This window comes from Euwallacea similis, chromosome 36 (assembly GCF_039881205.1).
Source record: "Euwallacea similis isolate ESF13 chromosome 36, ESF131.1, whole genome shotgun sequence".
Classification (NCBI taxonomy): domain Eukaryota; kingdom Metazoa; phylum Arthropoda; class Insecta; order Coleoptera; family Curculionidae; genus Euwallacea; species Euwallacea similis.
The window spans coordinates 1,673,440-1,691,063 of record NC_089644.1 but is presented as its reverse complement, the minus strand read 5'-3'; the positions used below and the strand labels follow the sequence as shown (position 1 = coordinate 1,691,063).

Below are 17,624 nucleotides of genomic sequence, written 5' to 3'. Positions count from 1 at the left end.
TGAAAACAACTAATCAAATAATGAAGCTTACAGACACTGAACGAATTGATATTTTAATGATGATTGGCTATGGAGATAGAGCAAGAACTCAAGCAAAAGTGTAATTTATTTAATGCTAAATACCCTTACCAAGGACCTGTTTCTCAATCAACAACTAGTAAACTTATGTTATTTTTCTGTCGAAAAATCCAATGTGGCGCCTATAAGAAAAAATAATGTTGATAATGTTAGCCGAAAGACGGAACGTCGGATGGCAAATCTGAAAACGACATCGTGTAGTTGAGAAAAAGTGCCAATGAAAATGTGCTTATGGCTTTGAACTGCCTTGTCAAATAACACTAAAAAAAATAAAAATAAAATTTCCAATTTTTTTTTTTTTCAGATATTTTCAGAAATACTCGAAAAATTCAAATTTTGAAAACGGCATTTCGTCAAACATTAAATTACACAATTTTGCCCCCATTTAAACTTTTTCGTATGTCCTTTAGTTTCCCAAATCCCAATGGCAAGTGTCGAATTTGAAATGCCCTGTATGAACCCCAGAATATTTGCCACCAAGCATCCTCATGATTTTGTGCCAGAAAAAACAATTTTCGTGATTTTTTATATTAAAATCCAACGATCGTGCCTATCCAGGCATTTGGGTCAAATGGGAATCACTCAACACTAAAACAGAAAAAAACGAGGAGCGGAAGAATTTGTTAGCAATAACAATCAAATATCAGCTTCAAACTCGGGTATTCCCTTGGTGCCTAAATTAGTAACTGCGTATAGGCTTCCAGCTCCCGGCTGACCCTCCTTCTCTTTCGGCGTTAAAGATCTTTTTGAAGTGGTAACAAAGAGTACGTCCAGATTTGGCCCTCCCCACGCGACCGAAGTAGTATGAGCTGCAGGTATGGGAATTCGCCTTAGCAGGGAGCCATTGGCAGGATTAATTTGAATCACGGATCCTCCTCCATATAGGGCTATCCAAAGGTTTCCGTCTTCGTCTATTGTCATCCCTACGAACCACAAATCATTCATGTGATCATTATGTGTACATATCACTATACCATCTGGAAAACCCATTTGTTTGTTCTTGGTGCTAAAGATGACTGTCCTATTACTAATATTCCCCGTTTCAGCATAATAATCATATTTGACTATTTCTTCGCTGAGTGAATCAATATAGTAGAATTCAGTGCCATCAATGCTCCAAATTAAGCCATTGCTGATGCTGACTTCTTGAATCAGGATTGCTGGCTTGGTTACATTTTCCTTGGTAAATTTAAAAAGGGCAGCTGTATGTAGTTCCAACTGCCCATTTGGAGGTTCGTCACCTATTGTCCCTAAATAATTTATTACGGTTTTTTAATATACATTTTATTTGGTAAATTTGCTGAGAATTATTTACCAATCCAAACTCTTCCTTTGCTGTCAGCTTTTCCATCGTTGAATCGGTTTTTAGGTTTATCATTCTGCACCGTATGAAGCACCTGCGGTTCTGCAGTTTTATTATAGAGCTCAATTTTAACCAAATCCCTATTTAGGCCCGCAATCATTACGTTCGGACTGGTCTTAGTTATAATAATCGGAGCTATGTTTTTTCCTAAAAGTTTCCATTGTAGTGCATATTCCAAAGTATCTACTGCTCATAAATCTGGCTCTTTACCTGGAAATTCTGCTGCTACGTCTGTGGTCTGCTTCTCATAATCATAAGCCATTACTCTTCCATGATGGATGTCCACGAAGAACAGCTTGCCCACTCTCTTGTCCCACACTGGCGATTCTCCAATATTCGCTGGTGCAGTAAGTTGAGTTACTGCTGGTTGCTGCTTAAGGGTATTCGACATTATTCTTGAAAAATTAGAGAAATGCCGTGAATCAGTGAAAATTTTTGCTGTGCTTGTTATGGCCAATAAAATTACTATTCATGTGCTTTTGTTGTTAGAATGAATGCCTTAATTAAGTGCCTGCATAGCTGCCTAATAAATACCGAATATCTTGCGTACTTATGTCGGTTTTGAGAGATTATGTCCACTTGAGATTTCGTAATTATGTATGTGCTGTACAAGGCGTAATTACAAGCATTATTTCTAGTATGAGGTGAAAGATCGTGTATCTGAAAATATCTGAAGGTCAACACCAAGTAATGCAAATTAAGAAATTTAAAAATATTTAATAATTTATTTTACTGCTTTTATTTTATTTTCGCCTAATAAAATGGGTTCATAAAGTGTGCCTACTTAAATTAGAATTACATTGAAAACTTTTTATTATTAATTTTACGAAAAAAACGTATTCTTCATATAAAGTTCTGCCCGACTTAAAAATAAAATGAAATAATTAGGCATCACATTTTTGGAGTCCTATGCCGGCTTTCTTAAAAATATGAATTTTGTTAAATAAAATTTTATCATTATTAGCTTCAATAATGCACATTTATCTCTTGTTTATTGAAAACATGATAACTTTCGCGTCTCAATATGTTTTCATAACAATTGCACAATTTATATAAGTAATTAATGCGTGAAAATAATTTATTTTGCTAATAGGGAAAGACAAACAGTTAATAATTTGTATAACTACGTAGGATTATTTTCTTTCGGTTTAAGTTATTCCATTAGAGCTTCGACCTAGCTACCCTCTCTTCAAAAGATTTAATTGTTCTTTTGCCAAATCTCCTGACATGCTATTGAAATGATTCTCACCAAATGGTTAACATCCTTAAACGGTCTGTGCTGGTAAGCTTTCTTACGTTAACCCCACAAGAAATAATTCATAGGGGTTAAATCGGGAGATCAAGCGGGCCAAAAAATATTTGAATGTCTATGTGTTACTTTTCCATTGAAAATATTTTGAAGATGTTCTTTAACAGTTAATGTATAGTGGCATGAGTCACCATCTTGTTGGAACTTTTACTGACGTTGTAAGGGTTAAATCTAATACATGTGAAACTTCAAATAACAATTAAATATTTTAAAAGGGAGGCACTAGTGGAATGATTTAAAACTAAAGTAAATAATCCTACATAGTTACCCAGATTATTAACGCTGCCTTTTCTTATTAGCAAAATAAATTATTGTTATGCATTAATTACCTAGTTAAATTGCGCAATTATTACGAAAACATATTAAGAGACGAAAAGTTATCATGTTTTCAATAAACAAAAGATAAATATGCATTGTTGAAGCTAACAATGATAAAATTTTATTTAACAAAATTCATATTTTTTAAAAAAGCCGGCATACGAGTCCAAAAATTTTATGTCTGATTATTTTATTTTAGGTTTAAGGCCATGCAAAACTTTTTATGATGAATAACTTATTCTCGTAAATTAATAGTAAAAAAATTCTAATATGATTTGAACTTAAGTAGACATTGTATAATAAAAAATTTAAAATTCCTAATAAATAAACATATCCTATCTCCAGTAATTTAGTGGAAATACCCATAGACTTACCCATGAACCCAGCAGAAGGTCAAAATACCAACACACGAGAGATTGTTCTTCATCATATAGTTGCTAAAGTAGAACTAAAACTTAGTTTTAGCTGTTTTCTCTTTTATTTATAAAGATTTTCTTTAGTTCTTGCAGGTAGGAACAGTATGGTAAGGCGTATAGTCAAAAAAGAAGTAAACGTACCTACCATAGCCACCCAAGAAATGGTACTGGTCAAGTAAAGGACTTTTCATTGTTACTACATCCATTACCTTGCATTAGTGCATTAATAATTTTCAAGTGAATTTGTCGTTTGGTAATGGTATAACGTGCATGACTAGTTATTAAGGAAAAATGAAAAAAAAGTCACTTTAACAAACAGAATTTATTAGGCTGGATTAAAATATACTTCGTATGGTGTTAATCATTTGCCTCCAGAAAGCTGGAAAGAAAGAAAACATGTTTTAGTAGTTGCAATGGCTAATTCTTGTTGGTAAAACATTTACATTTCATTATTATTATTCATTTGCCTTAAAAAGGTAATATAATCTCAAATTATGCATGAAAAAAAAACTGTTTGAAGCATGAACGTAGGTATAGTAAAAAGTACCCTCAACTAACAAACCCTTTCATTTTTCAACGTCAATCTTTCAACATAAAAGTATAAACTTGTGACGTACAAGTGGAAGTCAACGCACTGCGCATGCGCGGATGTCTATGTTAATGTCCATATACCTATTTACTTCAACGGTCTACTTTGATGGCACCCGACCAGCTTGGTAAATTTTCAGCTTTGTTTTCATTTTATTGTGCAGCATTGTTGACAGATATTAGACAGTTGAAGTTTATTAGACACCGTAAAAACATAACATAGGTTTGCCCAAATAAAACGTGCGTAAGCAATGGCTAATCAAGTAAATGTTGAAGTAGATGAATTAAGAAATTGAACCCGTAACTGTCAAATATCAGTCAGATGCCAATAAGTGTGGGCTTATGTTGTACAGGTGAAAGTCAAGGCAATGCTCATGCGCAAATGTCCTTACATTAAGGTCCATGTACCTATTTCAACCTATTTAATTCAATGTACCTATTTTAACGCCCTACTTTAATGGCACCCGTCTGCTCGATTTGAATTCATATGATTGCGTAGGTATGATGCTCAAAAGTAGTCTTAATTGCAGGATTTTAAACCGTTTTTTTAAACGTTATTGTAACAAAATTAAAATTTAACTCAACTCGAACACAAAGTATGGAGTTGTGACGTACACGTGAAAGTCAATGCGCTGCTCATGTACGGATGTTCTTATGTTAATGTCTATGTACCTATTTAAATAATCTACTTTGATGGCATGTGCCTGTGCAGCTTGAATTCGAATGATTAGTGAACTTTAGATTTACAAGTTAAAATCTCTTTGGGCTATGGTTACCTGACTAGAATTTTGGTTTTAAGTGAGAACTTATCAGCCTAAAGAGAAAATTATTTTTCTTCTTCGTCTTTCCCTTTTTCTAACGGAAAAAGAGACGCTTTGTCTGATGGTTTCTCTTGACTATCAGTTACTTCAAGAGCAACTTGACCGAACAATGAGAAACCGATTCTAAGTCGATAAAGTAACTAAAGAGTATAATACTTACGAAGTTGTACGTTTTGTGCTGATTCCGATGCAGTTCTTTTCTTTTGAGCATTAAGTGGTGGATAACTAACTACTTCATTCGCAGATGGGTTTGGAGGAGCAAATAACTCATTTGTATTTAGTATTATTTCTGCTATCAGGTTCTGTAAAAGTTAATAAAATATATGTGGCTATATACAGGGTGCCTCATAATAGTATGTGAAAAATTCAGAGAGTGAATCTGTGGATGATTTTAAGAAAAACAGTTGATAGGAACATAGGTCCGTTTTCGCTTCTTGCGATAACAGACCCTTGATATAAAAGTGATAAAAAAATATTTTGTTTCTTCTTAATAACTCCGTTCCGGCATTAAATATTTTTATGAAAATTGGGAAACGTAAAATAGATGTAGAGACCCATTTTTTAAGGGGAAAAGAATGTTTTTAATTTCATCAGTGGCGTCCTCATTGATGATACTCTGAGAATTTTAAACGAAAAACATGACACGTCACTGTTTCTTTTAATATAAAAAAAAATCTAAATGTTTCATATTTCTGAAAACAAGGTCTTGAACATTTTTCATGACGATAATTGTTTTCATGGAAAAAAAAATTGCCAGCTAATATTAAAGCTACAAGACTTAGTTAGGTACATTACGTTACTTATAAGAGAACAATTAAATAAAATATTCAAAATGTCCACCTTCAAATATGCACGCCTCGACCTCTTTTCACAAAGTATCTCGAATTCTTTGAAAAATCCCTGATGTATTTTTATTGTGTTAAACAAATGAATTATGCGATTTCTCAGTTCTTCCTCAGTAACAACGCGACTGCGGTAAACCAGAGTTTTAGGATGGCTCCATAAAAAAATCTAAACTATTTAAATCTGGTGATCAAGGAGGTCACGGTTATGGTCCACCACGACCGACTCATTATTATCAAATATTTGGTTCAAATGATCTTTGGTTTGTAGACTGTGGGTGAAGTGTGGTGGTGCACCATCGTGCATGAACCACATTTGATTTCTAATTAAAACAGGCACTTCTTCAAGCAATAAAGGCAATTCTTCGAAAAATTTGCCGATAAGTGTTGCTATTTCATTTTGCGCGAGGAAAATGGCCGAATTAAATAATCCCCAATAATTCCAGCCCAGACATCTAGAGAAAATTACTTTTGATGCTGAGATTCTTCAGTTGCATGCGGATTTTCTTCGGTTCAATGGTGATTATTATTAAAATTTCTTATTGAGTTTCGAGGAAAAGTAGGTTAGTCCCTGAATAATATTTGGCAATTAAAGTGGGGATTTAGAGCAACCTTCTGTAAAACTATTGGCAAAAACTATTTCTTACTGGAAAGTCCCGAGGAACTAGAGCTTGGACATATTAAATATGGTAGGGGTACGATAAACAGTAGTGCAGAATAATTTATTTTTGTCACTCTACATTTCAAACAAAAAGCGAAAACGGACCCATATTTTTGTCAACCTTTTTTCTTAAAATGACCTACAGATTCGTCCCCTGAATTTTTGAGGTACTATTATGAAACACCCTGTATACTTTCAAAATTTCCTAATCATAAACAAAACACATATAGATCTAAAGCATCGAATAGCAAAGTGAGTAAAATCCAAGTAAAAAATATTTTTTAGTTTGGGATATTATCGATGGGATCAAGGTCAGGATACGATTAAATCATGGTCAGGTTACCGTGTAGTCACAGTCAGGTCAAAAATTGTGATCCTTATTTGTATCGTTTATTTACATTGGGACTCACGGTCAACCAATACGAAATGATCTGTTGAACGTTATTGTACATACCGATCTTCTGACACTGTTAACCAAATCAGCATAATACGGCTGTAAACCCTTTTGTTTCAAATTGGTAACAGCAAATACGCTGCCTGCAGCTGGATAGGTTCTTCTCTCACTCTCGGATAAGTGGTACCTTGACGTGGTAACAAAGAGAATGTCCATATTGGGTCCACCCCACATTACCGACGTAACGTCTCTTGCGGGAATGGGAACAACCTGAAATTTAAAAATTTAGTGTGTCTGTTTTTAAGATTACGTAAGTCGGTGAGTCGGTTGGGTTTAAGTAGGTAAGTGTATTTGTAACCTGCAGAAGCTGCCCATTTCTTGGATTAGCTTTAATTACAGATCCACCGAAGTATAGGGCAATCCATAGATTATCATCTTGATCAATGGTCATTCCGTCAGGATTACCCGTAATGTAAGGAAATTTCGAAATATCGATTGCAACTCTCGGATTGGAAATATCCCCTCTTTCATCGTCAAATTCGTATTCAATCACCTGCAAATTAAAGAGAAAGTTGAAACTGCCAATTTCATATTTTACATCTTTTGTAATCCATAATGCTCTTAGGACCATAATGACCCTTTTAAGTACCCACCTTACGAGTGGGCGTGTCGATATAATACATTTTGTCGTTGGCTTGATTCCAGCACAATCCATTGCTAATGTTGACTGGCGCAACTTCGACTTTTGGACTAATTAGAGTATCTTTGGTCATTTTGTACAGCATGCCTTGGTTGGGATCCAACGCTCTGGTTTGGGGATTCTCGAAACCCATAGTACCTAAGAAAGAAAAGTGTACATGGTGGTTTCTTTTCATGAAATTTTACTGTATGTTTTTGAGTCTGATTCATAAGTTTATGGTGTGATTATTTTACAACTAAGTTAATTCATTTTCGATATACAAGAGGATGTTTGAAAAATCTTCCATTAGAACATGCCGCAGATCTATTCGTTAGGTCTCTTTAGATTGATTTTAGTGGTATAAAGTTTCTTTAACAGTTTCCATTTCTTTTAAAGAGACAGCCGTCGAATTTCAAATAAAAGATTTTCCAAAAACGCCCTGTATGTCGAAAACGAATCAGGTCAGCTCTGAAATAATGACCTTATAAAATTTCATTTGGAAATCGGACCCGAGATTGTGCAGTAGGTCTCATAAATTCTAATTCTATCATCACGTGCCTAGCAGAATCACATTTGCAATAATGGGCACGCAGGTCTACCTACCAATCCAGACCCGTCCTTGTTTATCAGCTTTTCCATCATTAAATCTGCTTTGGGGGAATTGATGGGACACTGTTGTCAAAGTCTAAAAGTGTAATTAGAAAATAATATAAATTTATTCTTTTCAAAATGGTGAATCATGAATTCGTTTTTTCCCGTGAACATGATTTTTTCTCAATATTAAAAAACAACTGCTTTTTCTCATTAACTTTCGCGAAGAAAGTTTTTTTCTATTTAGTATCGTTCCAAAATTGCAAAGCCATATCGAGTAGTAAAGTGCACCTAAATAATTAACCGAACTACATTAAATAATTTAAATAAGTTCATTGAGAAAATTTGATGTCATGTGCGTTATGTGTGTATCTTATGATAACATGTGTTTAAAAATGTACAATTTTTTGATACGTTTTGTCGAAAAATTAAGATTTGTAAAATGTTTTGACATCTGTCATATTTGTTGACGTCTGACATTTTTAATATATGTCAAAATATGTTAAGCGACTTGGAAGTGATTACTTTCATGACAATTTTGAAAAGAATAGTGTCAAAGATTCGAGAACTATAGTGAGTGTAGATGTCTCCATATATAATATGGATGTGTCATAATATGGATGTTTCATAATATGGATATTTTATAGAAAATATACAAATAAAATCAAAGCGGTAATGTAGTTAATAATCAAACTATAGCAGGTCGCTTATATAATCCTAACTGTTCCGAATTAGAAAAATTTACTTTTTCGCATTGAGTGTAAGTCTTACCTAACAGTCTAAAAAAGTTTATTTTAATGCACGACAGAGTGCCAAACATGCAACTTTTTTACTTTATCTCTTTGATTAAAGTCAGGAAACTAAAAAAATAAAATCGTGTAAATTCACTTGATGATGATAGTTTAAATTCGAAACGTCGGATATTAATTAAAAAGTTTAGGACATCTTGTTGAGCATTTACGTTGCATTAAATTTCAAAATTAATATTGTGCGCCAGTGAAAACTAAACTTACCCTTTGACTGCCCAGTTCCTTTTCACCATCCCATTCTATTGCCACTAACGACCTTTCAACTCCTACAATAAGAATATTTTCACTCTTTTTTGCAGGAATGACCGGAGTTACAGCCCCCTTCAGTGTGATATAATTAACTTTTTTTGTATTATAGTTGTAGCTTAGCACTCTCCCCGAGTGTATGTCTACGAAGTATAAGATATTTTTCCTTCCTAAAATAAAATAAATGTAAAATGATGTTATGCATTTTAGATACTCAGAAGTGTTATTATTCAACAATATGAATATCGACATTCGACCACAGCTGATTGTCCTGGTATGCGATCTAAATGAGTAATAAGAAGGAAATAAACAATTATAACATCAAATTTGTAAGAAGATCTGCCTTGCGGATTGTTTCATTGTTGGTAAATATAAACAAATTGAAATAAAAAGAAAAAGAAAAAATAAAGGTAACGATGAAGAAAAAGAAAAATAAAGATAAAGAACAATAAAGAGAAAAAAGTATGTCAAGTTTAATAGATTTAGTTTTAAACTTGTAAAATAAAAAGCTTTTGGAAACGAGTCTATACATTAAAATACCTAAAACTATACAAACACTGAGTAAAAAGGAAAGTGAAAGCGGTTTTTTAAGTAAATTTTGGAGCAACGTCTGAACAGATCTAAATGATTTTACTCCTTTGATGATCAAAATAAAGATTCTGCTTTTTATGTAGATACATACCATCCCACATAGGCCCTTCTGAATGATCTACTGGTTGTGTGACTTGAAATACTGAAGGGGAATCAAAATTGGGTGCCGATGTTTGAGGAACGATGCTACTGGCACTTTCAGTCAAATTTTGTGATTTAATCCTACAGAAAAATAAACAAATTAGAAATATACAGGGTGTCCATTAAACATATGGCAAAAATTCTAGGGGTTATTCCCTGGATTATTCCAAGAATATTTTGTCTTTTGATGATTTTTTAAAAGTCTCTTCCTTCCGAAAATACAGGGCGAAAAAAATTTTCGACAATAGCAACAATTTATTACGAAATATTACGTGTAAAGCTTTTTAATCTACGAGAACTGTTGAAAACGATTACCTCTAACTAGGATGCAAGAATCTAATGTTCTCTTCATTGACTGCGAAACTTTTTCAAAAATACTAGAGTCGTTTCTTATTGAGTTACACCCAGCAATGATCCAATTTTTTAAATCTTCCACATTTTTCACTAGAGTATGTATAAACTAATGACTTTAGATGCCCCCGTAGGAAATAATCCAGGGGGTTTAAGTCTGAAGATCGAGCAGGCCACATGAAGTGAGGTCCATCTCGACGACGATTCTTTTTACCGATGAAGCGAATTTCTCAAGAAATGGATTTGTCGAGGAGGACCTCACAATGACTACTTCACATGGCGTAGTCATTTTCAACAGTTCTTGTAGATTAACAAGCTTTATATGTATTATTTACTAATAAAATATTGTTGTTGTCGAAAATTTTTCTCGCCCTATATCTTCGGGACAAAAAAGTTTTTCAAAAATCATCAAAGGGCAAAATATTCTTAGAATAGTCCAGGGGATAATCCCTTGAATTTTTGCTGTATGTTTAATGGACACTCTGTATATTAAGAAAGAAACAAAATCAAAAATATCAATTTAAAAATTGATTTTAGTCCTTATGGTCGATTTTTAAAAACTTAGCAGCAGGTACTTGTAGCATTTCATAGCCTTGAAATCGCTTTTCATTATTTTGTTCTGCGGACTCATGAAGCATAAAATGCGATGAAATATCTTCATGGTTCCTGGTTGATATATGGAGCGGTTAATTGGGCCAGGTACTAATTGATTTCATATGCAATTGTAATAATTTTTGAAACGAAATATTGTTTTTGTAATCGGATTAACTCAGCCTATTGGATGTAAGAGTTTGAAAGGTACAAGAATATAACGACCTTTTAATTTGCAATAAATGTATTGCTAAAAATTAATAAAGCGGAACTTGCAGCAACCCATATTTTTCAAGTCATAGCCAAATTTCTGACTAAATTTTTATGGGATAACTGAAAATCACTTCACAGTGAATTGATAAATTGCTAATGCATATCACTAGCAATTAATTAATAATCGTAATTAATAATTAAGCATTTGTAAAAGGTAGAAACGAGTTGTTATTAACTGTCAATTATTTAAAAAATACATAATTAAACAAATAAAAATAAACCAAAATTGCGTCGCTGAATTTCTATATTGCAAAATTAATTAATGTTTGATTGAGTGGTTTCTATATTTCTTCTGGTTTTTCGTGTCGCAAAATTGTCCTGTTTAAAATATTAGGAGCATATAGCGAAAGTGGGTGATTAACCATTGAATATGATTAACCCGAAAAATTAACTGATTGCTTAATTAAGCTGGCGCCTAAGTAATTTGAGACTTAATTAATTTAGCCCTAAAATTTATTTTCTTTGTAATTTGTTTTTAATACCTTATAATTTTAAGTGATTCTATAGCAAAATATTACTTATAAAATATACTGATTTAATAAAAATAAAAAAGTTAAAAAAAGAGAGATGCTACATATAGCCACTTTCATTTTTTTGTAGCTCTACGCCTAATTCAATGTTATTAGTATCGAAAGTTACGATGCAAATACGATTATTATACCGAATTAGATTTGGATGTAAGAAAAGTTGAAATTCTAAAAGAAATTGCAAAAGATGTGGTTAAAAAGGTGTTATGAGTGGTAATGAGATATCTCGTAAACGGTAGTAGATACAAAATAGGTGGGATAAAAGTTGCACATTCAAGAGAGTTAATAAAGAGAATTAAGAGAGTGAATTTAAAGAAAAAAGAAAATTTTAAAAAATGGATTTTCAAAATATTCAAAAAAGTGAACCTAGTTAGATAGAGGAAGAGCCACATGGAATAAATTCAGTATCTGCATATTTCGACATATATGTAAAAAATGTACAGAAACAGGTCAATTTTCAATTCTGAAATTTTATCCCTTAATTTAACCCTATTTGCGTGACAATTGCAATCCTCAAATTTTTAGTATTATAATTTTAAGTATAAGTTTGTGATACTTTATTTGGAAAGTCTTTTATTTCTTTATTCAAAATTGTTATTGTTTGAAACTTTATTGTCAATAATGTTAGAAAAACATAAATTCATGTAATTGACGAACTTTTCTGCAGCAAAATAAAAATTTAATAACTAATAATATTTCATTATTGATAATGTCATAAAATAACGAAACGAATTAATCTCAATGTACTATGAGACGTTAAAAATACATGCCTCTAAGCTCTTGGCACAATCCTAATCGTAAATAAACATGTCTTCTAATATTAATCAACATGTGAGGTGTAACCGATCTAATCAAAAGCGTTATTCTTCATCTTAATTCAGCAAGATATCGTGGTTTAGTTATGTATACCATAGTCTCACATGTTTCCTTAAGAAGAAGTCTAATGGAGTAAAGTCAGGTGATCGGGCTGGCCATTTTAGTAATCCTCGTCTCTCTATGAACCATCGAACGGAAGCCCATTAAAAAGAGCAAAGAAAAAATGGTTTTTAGGTTTTATGTATCTCTTACCAAAATTCCAAAAATAACAAATTAGAAAAGTTCGGTTTTTGAAAATAACTCAAAAATCCAAAAATCATTTTGGAGGGCTGTGTGTGAACCGTGACAGCATTTCTCTGGTGCAACTTGTCCCTAAAGCAGTTGATGAGTATATGAGTATATAATAATTAGACCTAATTTTTTATATAACATAGTTTTAAATTTGCTATTATTTTAGGTAAACCGTCTTTTATAATAGCTGTTTCATACATATCTTTTAAAACGTTACAAATTTTGAATGCAATAATTTTAGCGATTCTTGAAGTTTCTGAGATATCGGGCTATTATCCGAGATATTGCAGGTAATACGTTAAAGTTATAATTATTTATAATTGTTAATAATTACTTCAGATACAAAAAAAGTCTAATTTTTAACAAAAATATTGAATTGTGTTACTGTTTTTTAGGCACACCTACACCTATAGTAAGTAGATTAAGTTTATTTTCGAAAATATTACAAATTTTGAATTCCAGCATTTTGATGACTCTTGAGGTTTTTGAGATATTGGGCCGTCGATGGATATATTGCAGGTACGTGAAAGCAACGTATTTAAAGATTGTGAAAATCTGTGCATTAATATTTATTTCAGACACAATAAATATCATATTTTTATCGAAAATATTGAATAACCCACTTAATGTAGGGCATGAAAAGTTAGACGAAATTTGTCAAAACGATGGTCGAACCTCACTTCTTGAACAGTACGAATCCTTCATGGTTTCCGCTATTTACTCCTGGTTGCAAAAAGTTGCAAAGAATTAGTGAATCATCATTTAGTTATGGTGGTGTATTAAACTAGGTTAAGTGTGGTTCTTGTAAATGGCATTATCAATAAGTAAACATTCAAGATGAGGTATCTCGCGAATGAACAAAGGTATGAAGTTGCTTAAATAAGGGAAGAATTGTAGTTTTAGGGCCCCAATCTGAAAGCACTTCTATTCATTTGAATATTGAAATATACATAACAAACATTTTTTACCAGAATAATTCATTACGCTGTGGCATCATTCATTTTAAGTTCTAACACACGTATGTGTTAGCACGTGTTTTCGCTGATACTGTCCCCGTCTGTTATGTTTTATTGCATAGTATTTTTTCACAGTATATTTTCTGTGTTCTTCAACTTATCTCAATTTCCATCGTCGATTCAAGCATCAAATAATGGCTTAAAAGCTCATACTCTCAAACCCAAGGAACAAAGAACAAGTAGAAATTAATCTTCATGCCATGAAGAATAAACAATTCTTGGCAGTAGATTCAATTCTTTTGGCCCCTTTGAATTGCGCTTAGATTCCTATTTGTCTATAATTATTTGAAATCAATTTTGTTACATACTTTTGAAAGCTTCTTCTAACTTTCCTCTTTTGGCGATATTGATGGTTGACTCGAGTTGAACTATTGCCTCAGGAAACTTATATTCTTGAATAACAGGGAGTTTTATGGAATTATTTAAAAAATTAGTAAAAATTTCAATCATGTTCATCATTCATTTCAATCAAATTCATCAATGTTTAAACAACTTCAAATTCTTATAGCAGAAAATGATTAGAAATATGATTGTAATTTATTAGAAAAAAAAGGAAAAAGAAAAAGAAAAAAATTACGACAAAAAATGCATAATAAAAGAACACAATTTTCCAAATAATTTATCAGTTCGTATTTTTAAAATTTATCTTTCCATGTATGTATTTACGAATTATTCCTCAGGTAGGCTACTACCATCATTATCATCTGTCTTTAATTTTAAAATTTTAAATAAATATAGTCTTCATCTTTTAATCTAAATGTCTTAAATGAATAAAATTTAAAATCAAATTAAAAACTAAAATAAAGGTTAAATAAAGTAAATTATTTAAGAATCATTTACTTGAAAATAAATTACTATTAGGAATCATTTATTAATAAATTGCGATAAAAATTATATAGTGCATTCTTAAATCATCTTTACAAATTCCTTCTGCAGATGCCTGGAGTTGAAATACAAATTAAGACAACTTACTACATTACAAAAGTTAATGGTTGCCGACATAGAGGATGTGCAAGTTAATTTAATTTTTAGTTTTTTCTAATAATTTCGTTGGTAATGATAATTAAGCAAAATTTCATATTTCGTGTTTTAGGGTCGGCCAATCGGAATCTGTTCTTTTTTTTAACAAGTTAAAATAATTTCAAGATGACGGAACTTCCGGTCATATCGGAAACAGATGCTTTTTACTTATTTTAAATGGGACACCCTGTATGTTACTGAATTTTTGAGTACTTTTTTTTATAAATTTCTTTGAATTGGAAACATTTTACACAGGACTGCTGTCTACTATTGAATTTTTTGCCTTTCCGATGGCCGTAACTTCCGAAACGTCTAAGTTATCGGAAAAGCTTTTAATGTTCCTATCTTTCGGTTTTTTCGAAATCTGCCTACACAAGACCGGTAACATTTTTTTACATTTTTGAAGCCTTAAAATACAAATATATTTCTCTTGAAAATTGCATCGCTTGGTCAAGATAATTTATCAAGAGAGAAAGACAGCAATGGCAAAAGCGTTTTGCTCCAAGATAAAACTGTAGAAATTTACGGCCTTCAAAAGGGAAAAATCTATAATATTTCAAACTTTAACATCTCGAAAACTGTTGATAATAGGAATAGCTTATGCAACATTTTAATACTCTGAAAATAATCCAAAAAATGAAATAATATTCAGGGTCATCTAGAAAGTATTTTAGGAGGAATGGGGGGTCGCCATCGCCTTTGATTTACCACCAAATTTTCAGATTTATTCTGTTTATATTATTTATTTATTTGTTCATCTCAGTGTTCCATTCAATCTTCCATTGAGTTAATGGAATGTGGATTAAGCAATAGCTTAATTTATGAGGAGTAAGTCTGTTACCAAAACTCTTACAGTATCTAATATCTGCTGCTAAATTGGTGGAAAAAACTTTAGAACTGAATTATCTAAAGAGAATTAAGCAGAACAATTAATATTCGACAAAACAAAAATCATGAAGCGGTAAAGCATGCGATGAAATACATCACATAACAATACTTTTCTTCCCTTGAGGGCATATTCCCGACTGTTTGTCAATCTTTTACCTTTCATTATTTGCGATAGTTTGTCAATTGAAAATATTGTCAATAGACTCTGTCGTGAAAATTTGAAATTTCCAAAGAGATTGAAAAGCGAGTCTCAACAGCTGAGAGCAGAGAAAGCAGCAAAGAAAGATCCTCTTGCTTATACAACTATTTATGGTTTTTGCTCATCCTTACCTGGTCGAGCACAAAGTGAGAAAAAGCCCGAATACCATGAACCGTAACATGTCGGTTTTGAAATAATTAAACAATTTTTTAGACAACCACTTCATAAACTCTTAAATCGCGAGCAACTTGGCGACTGCATTGAATATTCCGTGTCGCCCGGCAAGACTGTTTTGCAAACTGAATTTAACTTTATTATAAGTTTCTAAAGTGTCTATTTTTTCCGCTTGGTTAATCGGTTCATTTTTTATTACATAACGCAAAAAAAAATTACGGTCTTGTCTTAGACAAAGAGCGCGACATGAAACTTGCAGCGAACTGAGTGGGAAGTGTCTTTCACCGAACCCAAAGAACCAAATGGTATACCTGCAGCTATTGGTTTTTAGACCAATTGTCTATTAATCATCTGGTTCTTTCCTTGTCTAAATATGCAATTACAGAAATGATAAAACCGCATATTTTTGGATTTCTATTTGTAAGAATTAATACATTGTTATTAGTTTGATTTCCGCCGATTTTAGGAGTTCTACTTTGGTTGAACAGGTTCAATAATCAGGTACGAGCATTGTTGCCCCATACCAGAAATATAGGAAATGGATGTTTATGCGTTTGAAGTTTGAGTGGGCCGGCAACCTCTACCCTTTCTATGTACGAAAAGTACAGGCTTTACAACTCGAGGATCATCCCCTACGTTTGGTGGTCCAATTCCATTGCCTCCTCGATCGCCCAATTTGAAACACATTGATTTTTATTTACGGATCCCTATGAATGCGCTTGGAATTTGGTAAATGTTTCTAGGAAAATATGAGAGAACTCCAAACTTTTCCAATTTTGATGCATGATGATGCTGTTTACACGAAATAGCAAAAACATCTCTCATAATATTTATATCTGGACGGTCGCTAATCCACATCCTGTTCAGCGTAACCATTTTCAGCGTTGATTTTCAATAAACGCTTGGGCCGGACTGATGTGTGTTTATTGTGCTGCTAAATCGATTAACCGGATACGAATATTTATTTTTTTTCTCAAAATCATTTGCAAGAACTCTAACAAGAGATTCTATAAAATGTTCATCGACAAATGTGGTTTTTATAAAACGACACATTCCTTTACTTTAATCATTTGGTTCGCAAGAGTTTAAACCGTGCCTTTGGAAACCAATGGTCGTTGTGATCCTATGGCCTCCTGAGACACCCGATCTGATACTCCTGAATTTTTATTCATGGTGCCTTACGAAAAACGTGGTATACACTAACGAAATACTTGAAGTTAAATATCTTTGTAACTGTGTTGGAGCAGTTGCGACGACCACTCGAAGACAGAGCTGGTCTGCAGGTTGTTCTGATTCATGGGTACGTCGAACGGGACTATGTTGAACAACGGGGTGGCGACTTTCAACAACTACTATAAATTAGATAATCATCGTTTATTTCAAATAGATTATTGAAAATTATGAATTTGATAGTAACTCTGATACGTTCAATGGAACACCCTGCATATTGTTTCATCTTTAAGTTCCTCATTCGCTTTTGATCATTTTTTAAATTGACTTCATGTTATTTATAAATTGCAATTTGTGAACGGATCAAGGTAATAGGAATTTTTTGACAAAATCTTATAGATGATTATGATATTTTTCATAGAATTCTATGACGGAATTTATGTCTACGAATAAGATAAGAT

At 32.5% G+C, this 17,624-nt stretch overlaps 1 protein-coding gene across 1 annotated transcript; it reads right to left on the bottom strand.

Moving 5' to 3' along the window:
• Nucleotides 1–680: 680 nt before the first annotated feature.
• Nucleotides 681–16,106, bottom strand: LOC136418666 (uncharacterized). The gene is made up of 21 exons (XM_066404788.1): nucleotides 15,951–16,106; nucleotides 9,798–9,928; nucleotides 9,074–9,285; nucleotides 8,073–8,154; nucleotides 7,444–7,628; nucleotides 7,149–7,343; nucleotides 6,851–7,060; nucleotides 5,054–5,195; nucleotides 4,933–4,990; nucleotides 4,849–4,852; nucleotides 4,688–4,776; nucleotides 4,178–4,196; nucleotides 4,047–4,136; nucleotides 3,586–3,693; nucleotides 3,443–3,505; nucleotides 2,269–2,304; nucleotides 1,957–2,101; nucleotides 1,652–1,906; nucleotides 1,394–1,588; nucleotides 1,053–1,328; nucleotides 681–1,001 (listed from the first exon to the last, which is right to left on the bottom strand). Exons 1-21 carry the CDS (start codon nucleotides 16,043–16,045, stop codon nucleotides 715–717), a joined length of 2,877 nt encoding a protein of 958 aa, XP_066260885.1. The 5' UTR covers nucleotides 16,046–16,106; the 3' UTR covers nucleotides 681–714.
• Nucleotides 16,107–17,624: the final 1,518 nt, after the last annotated feature.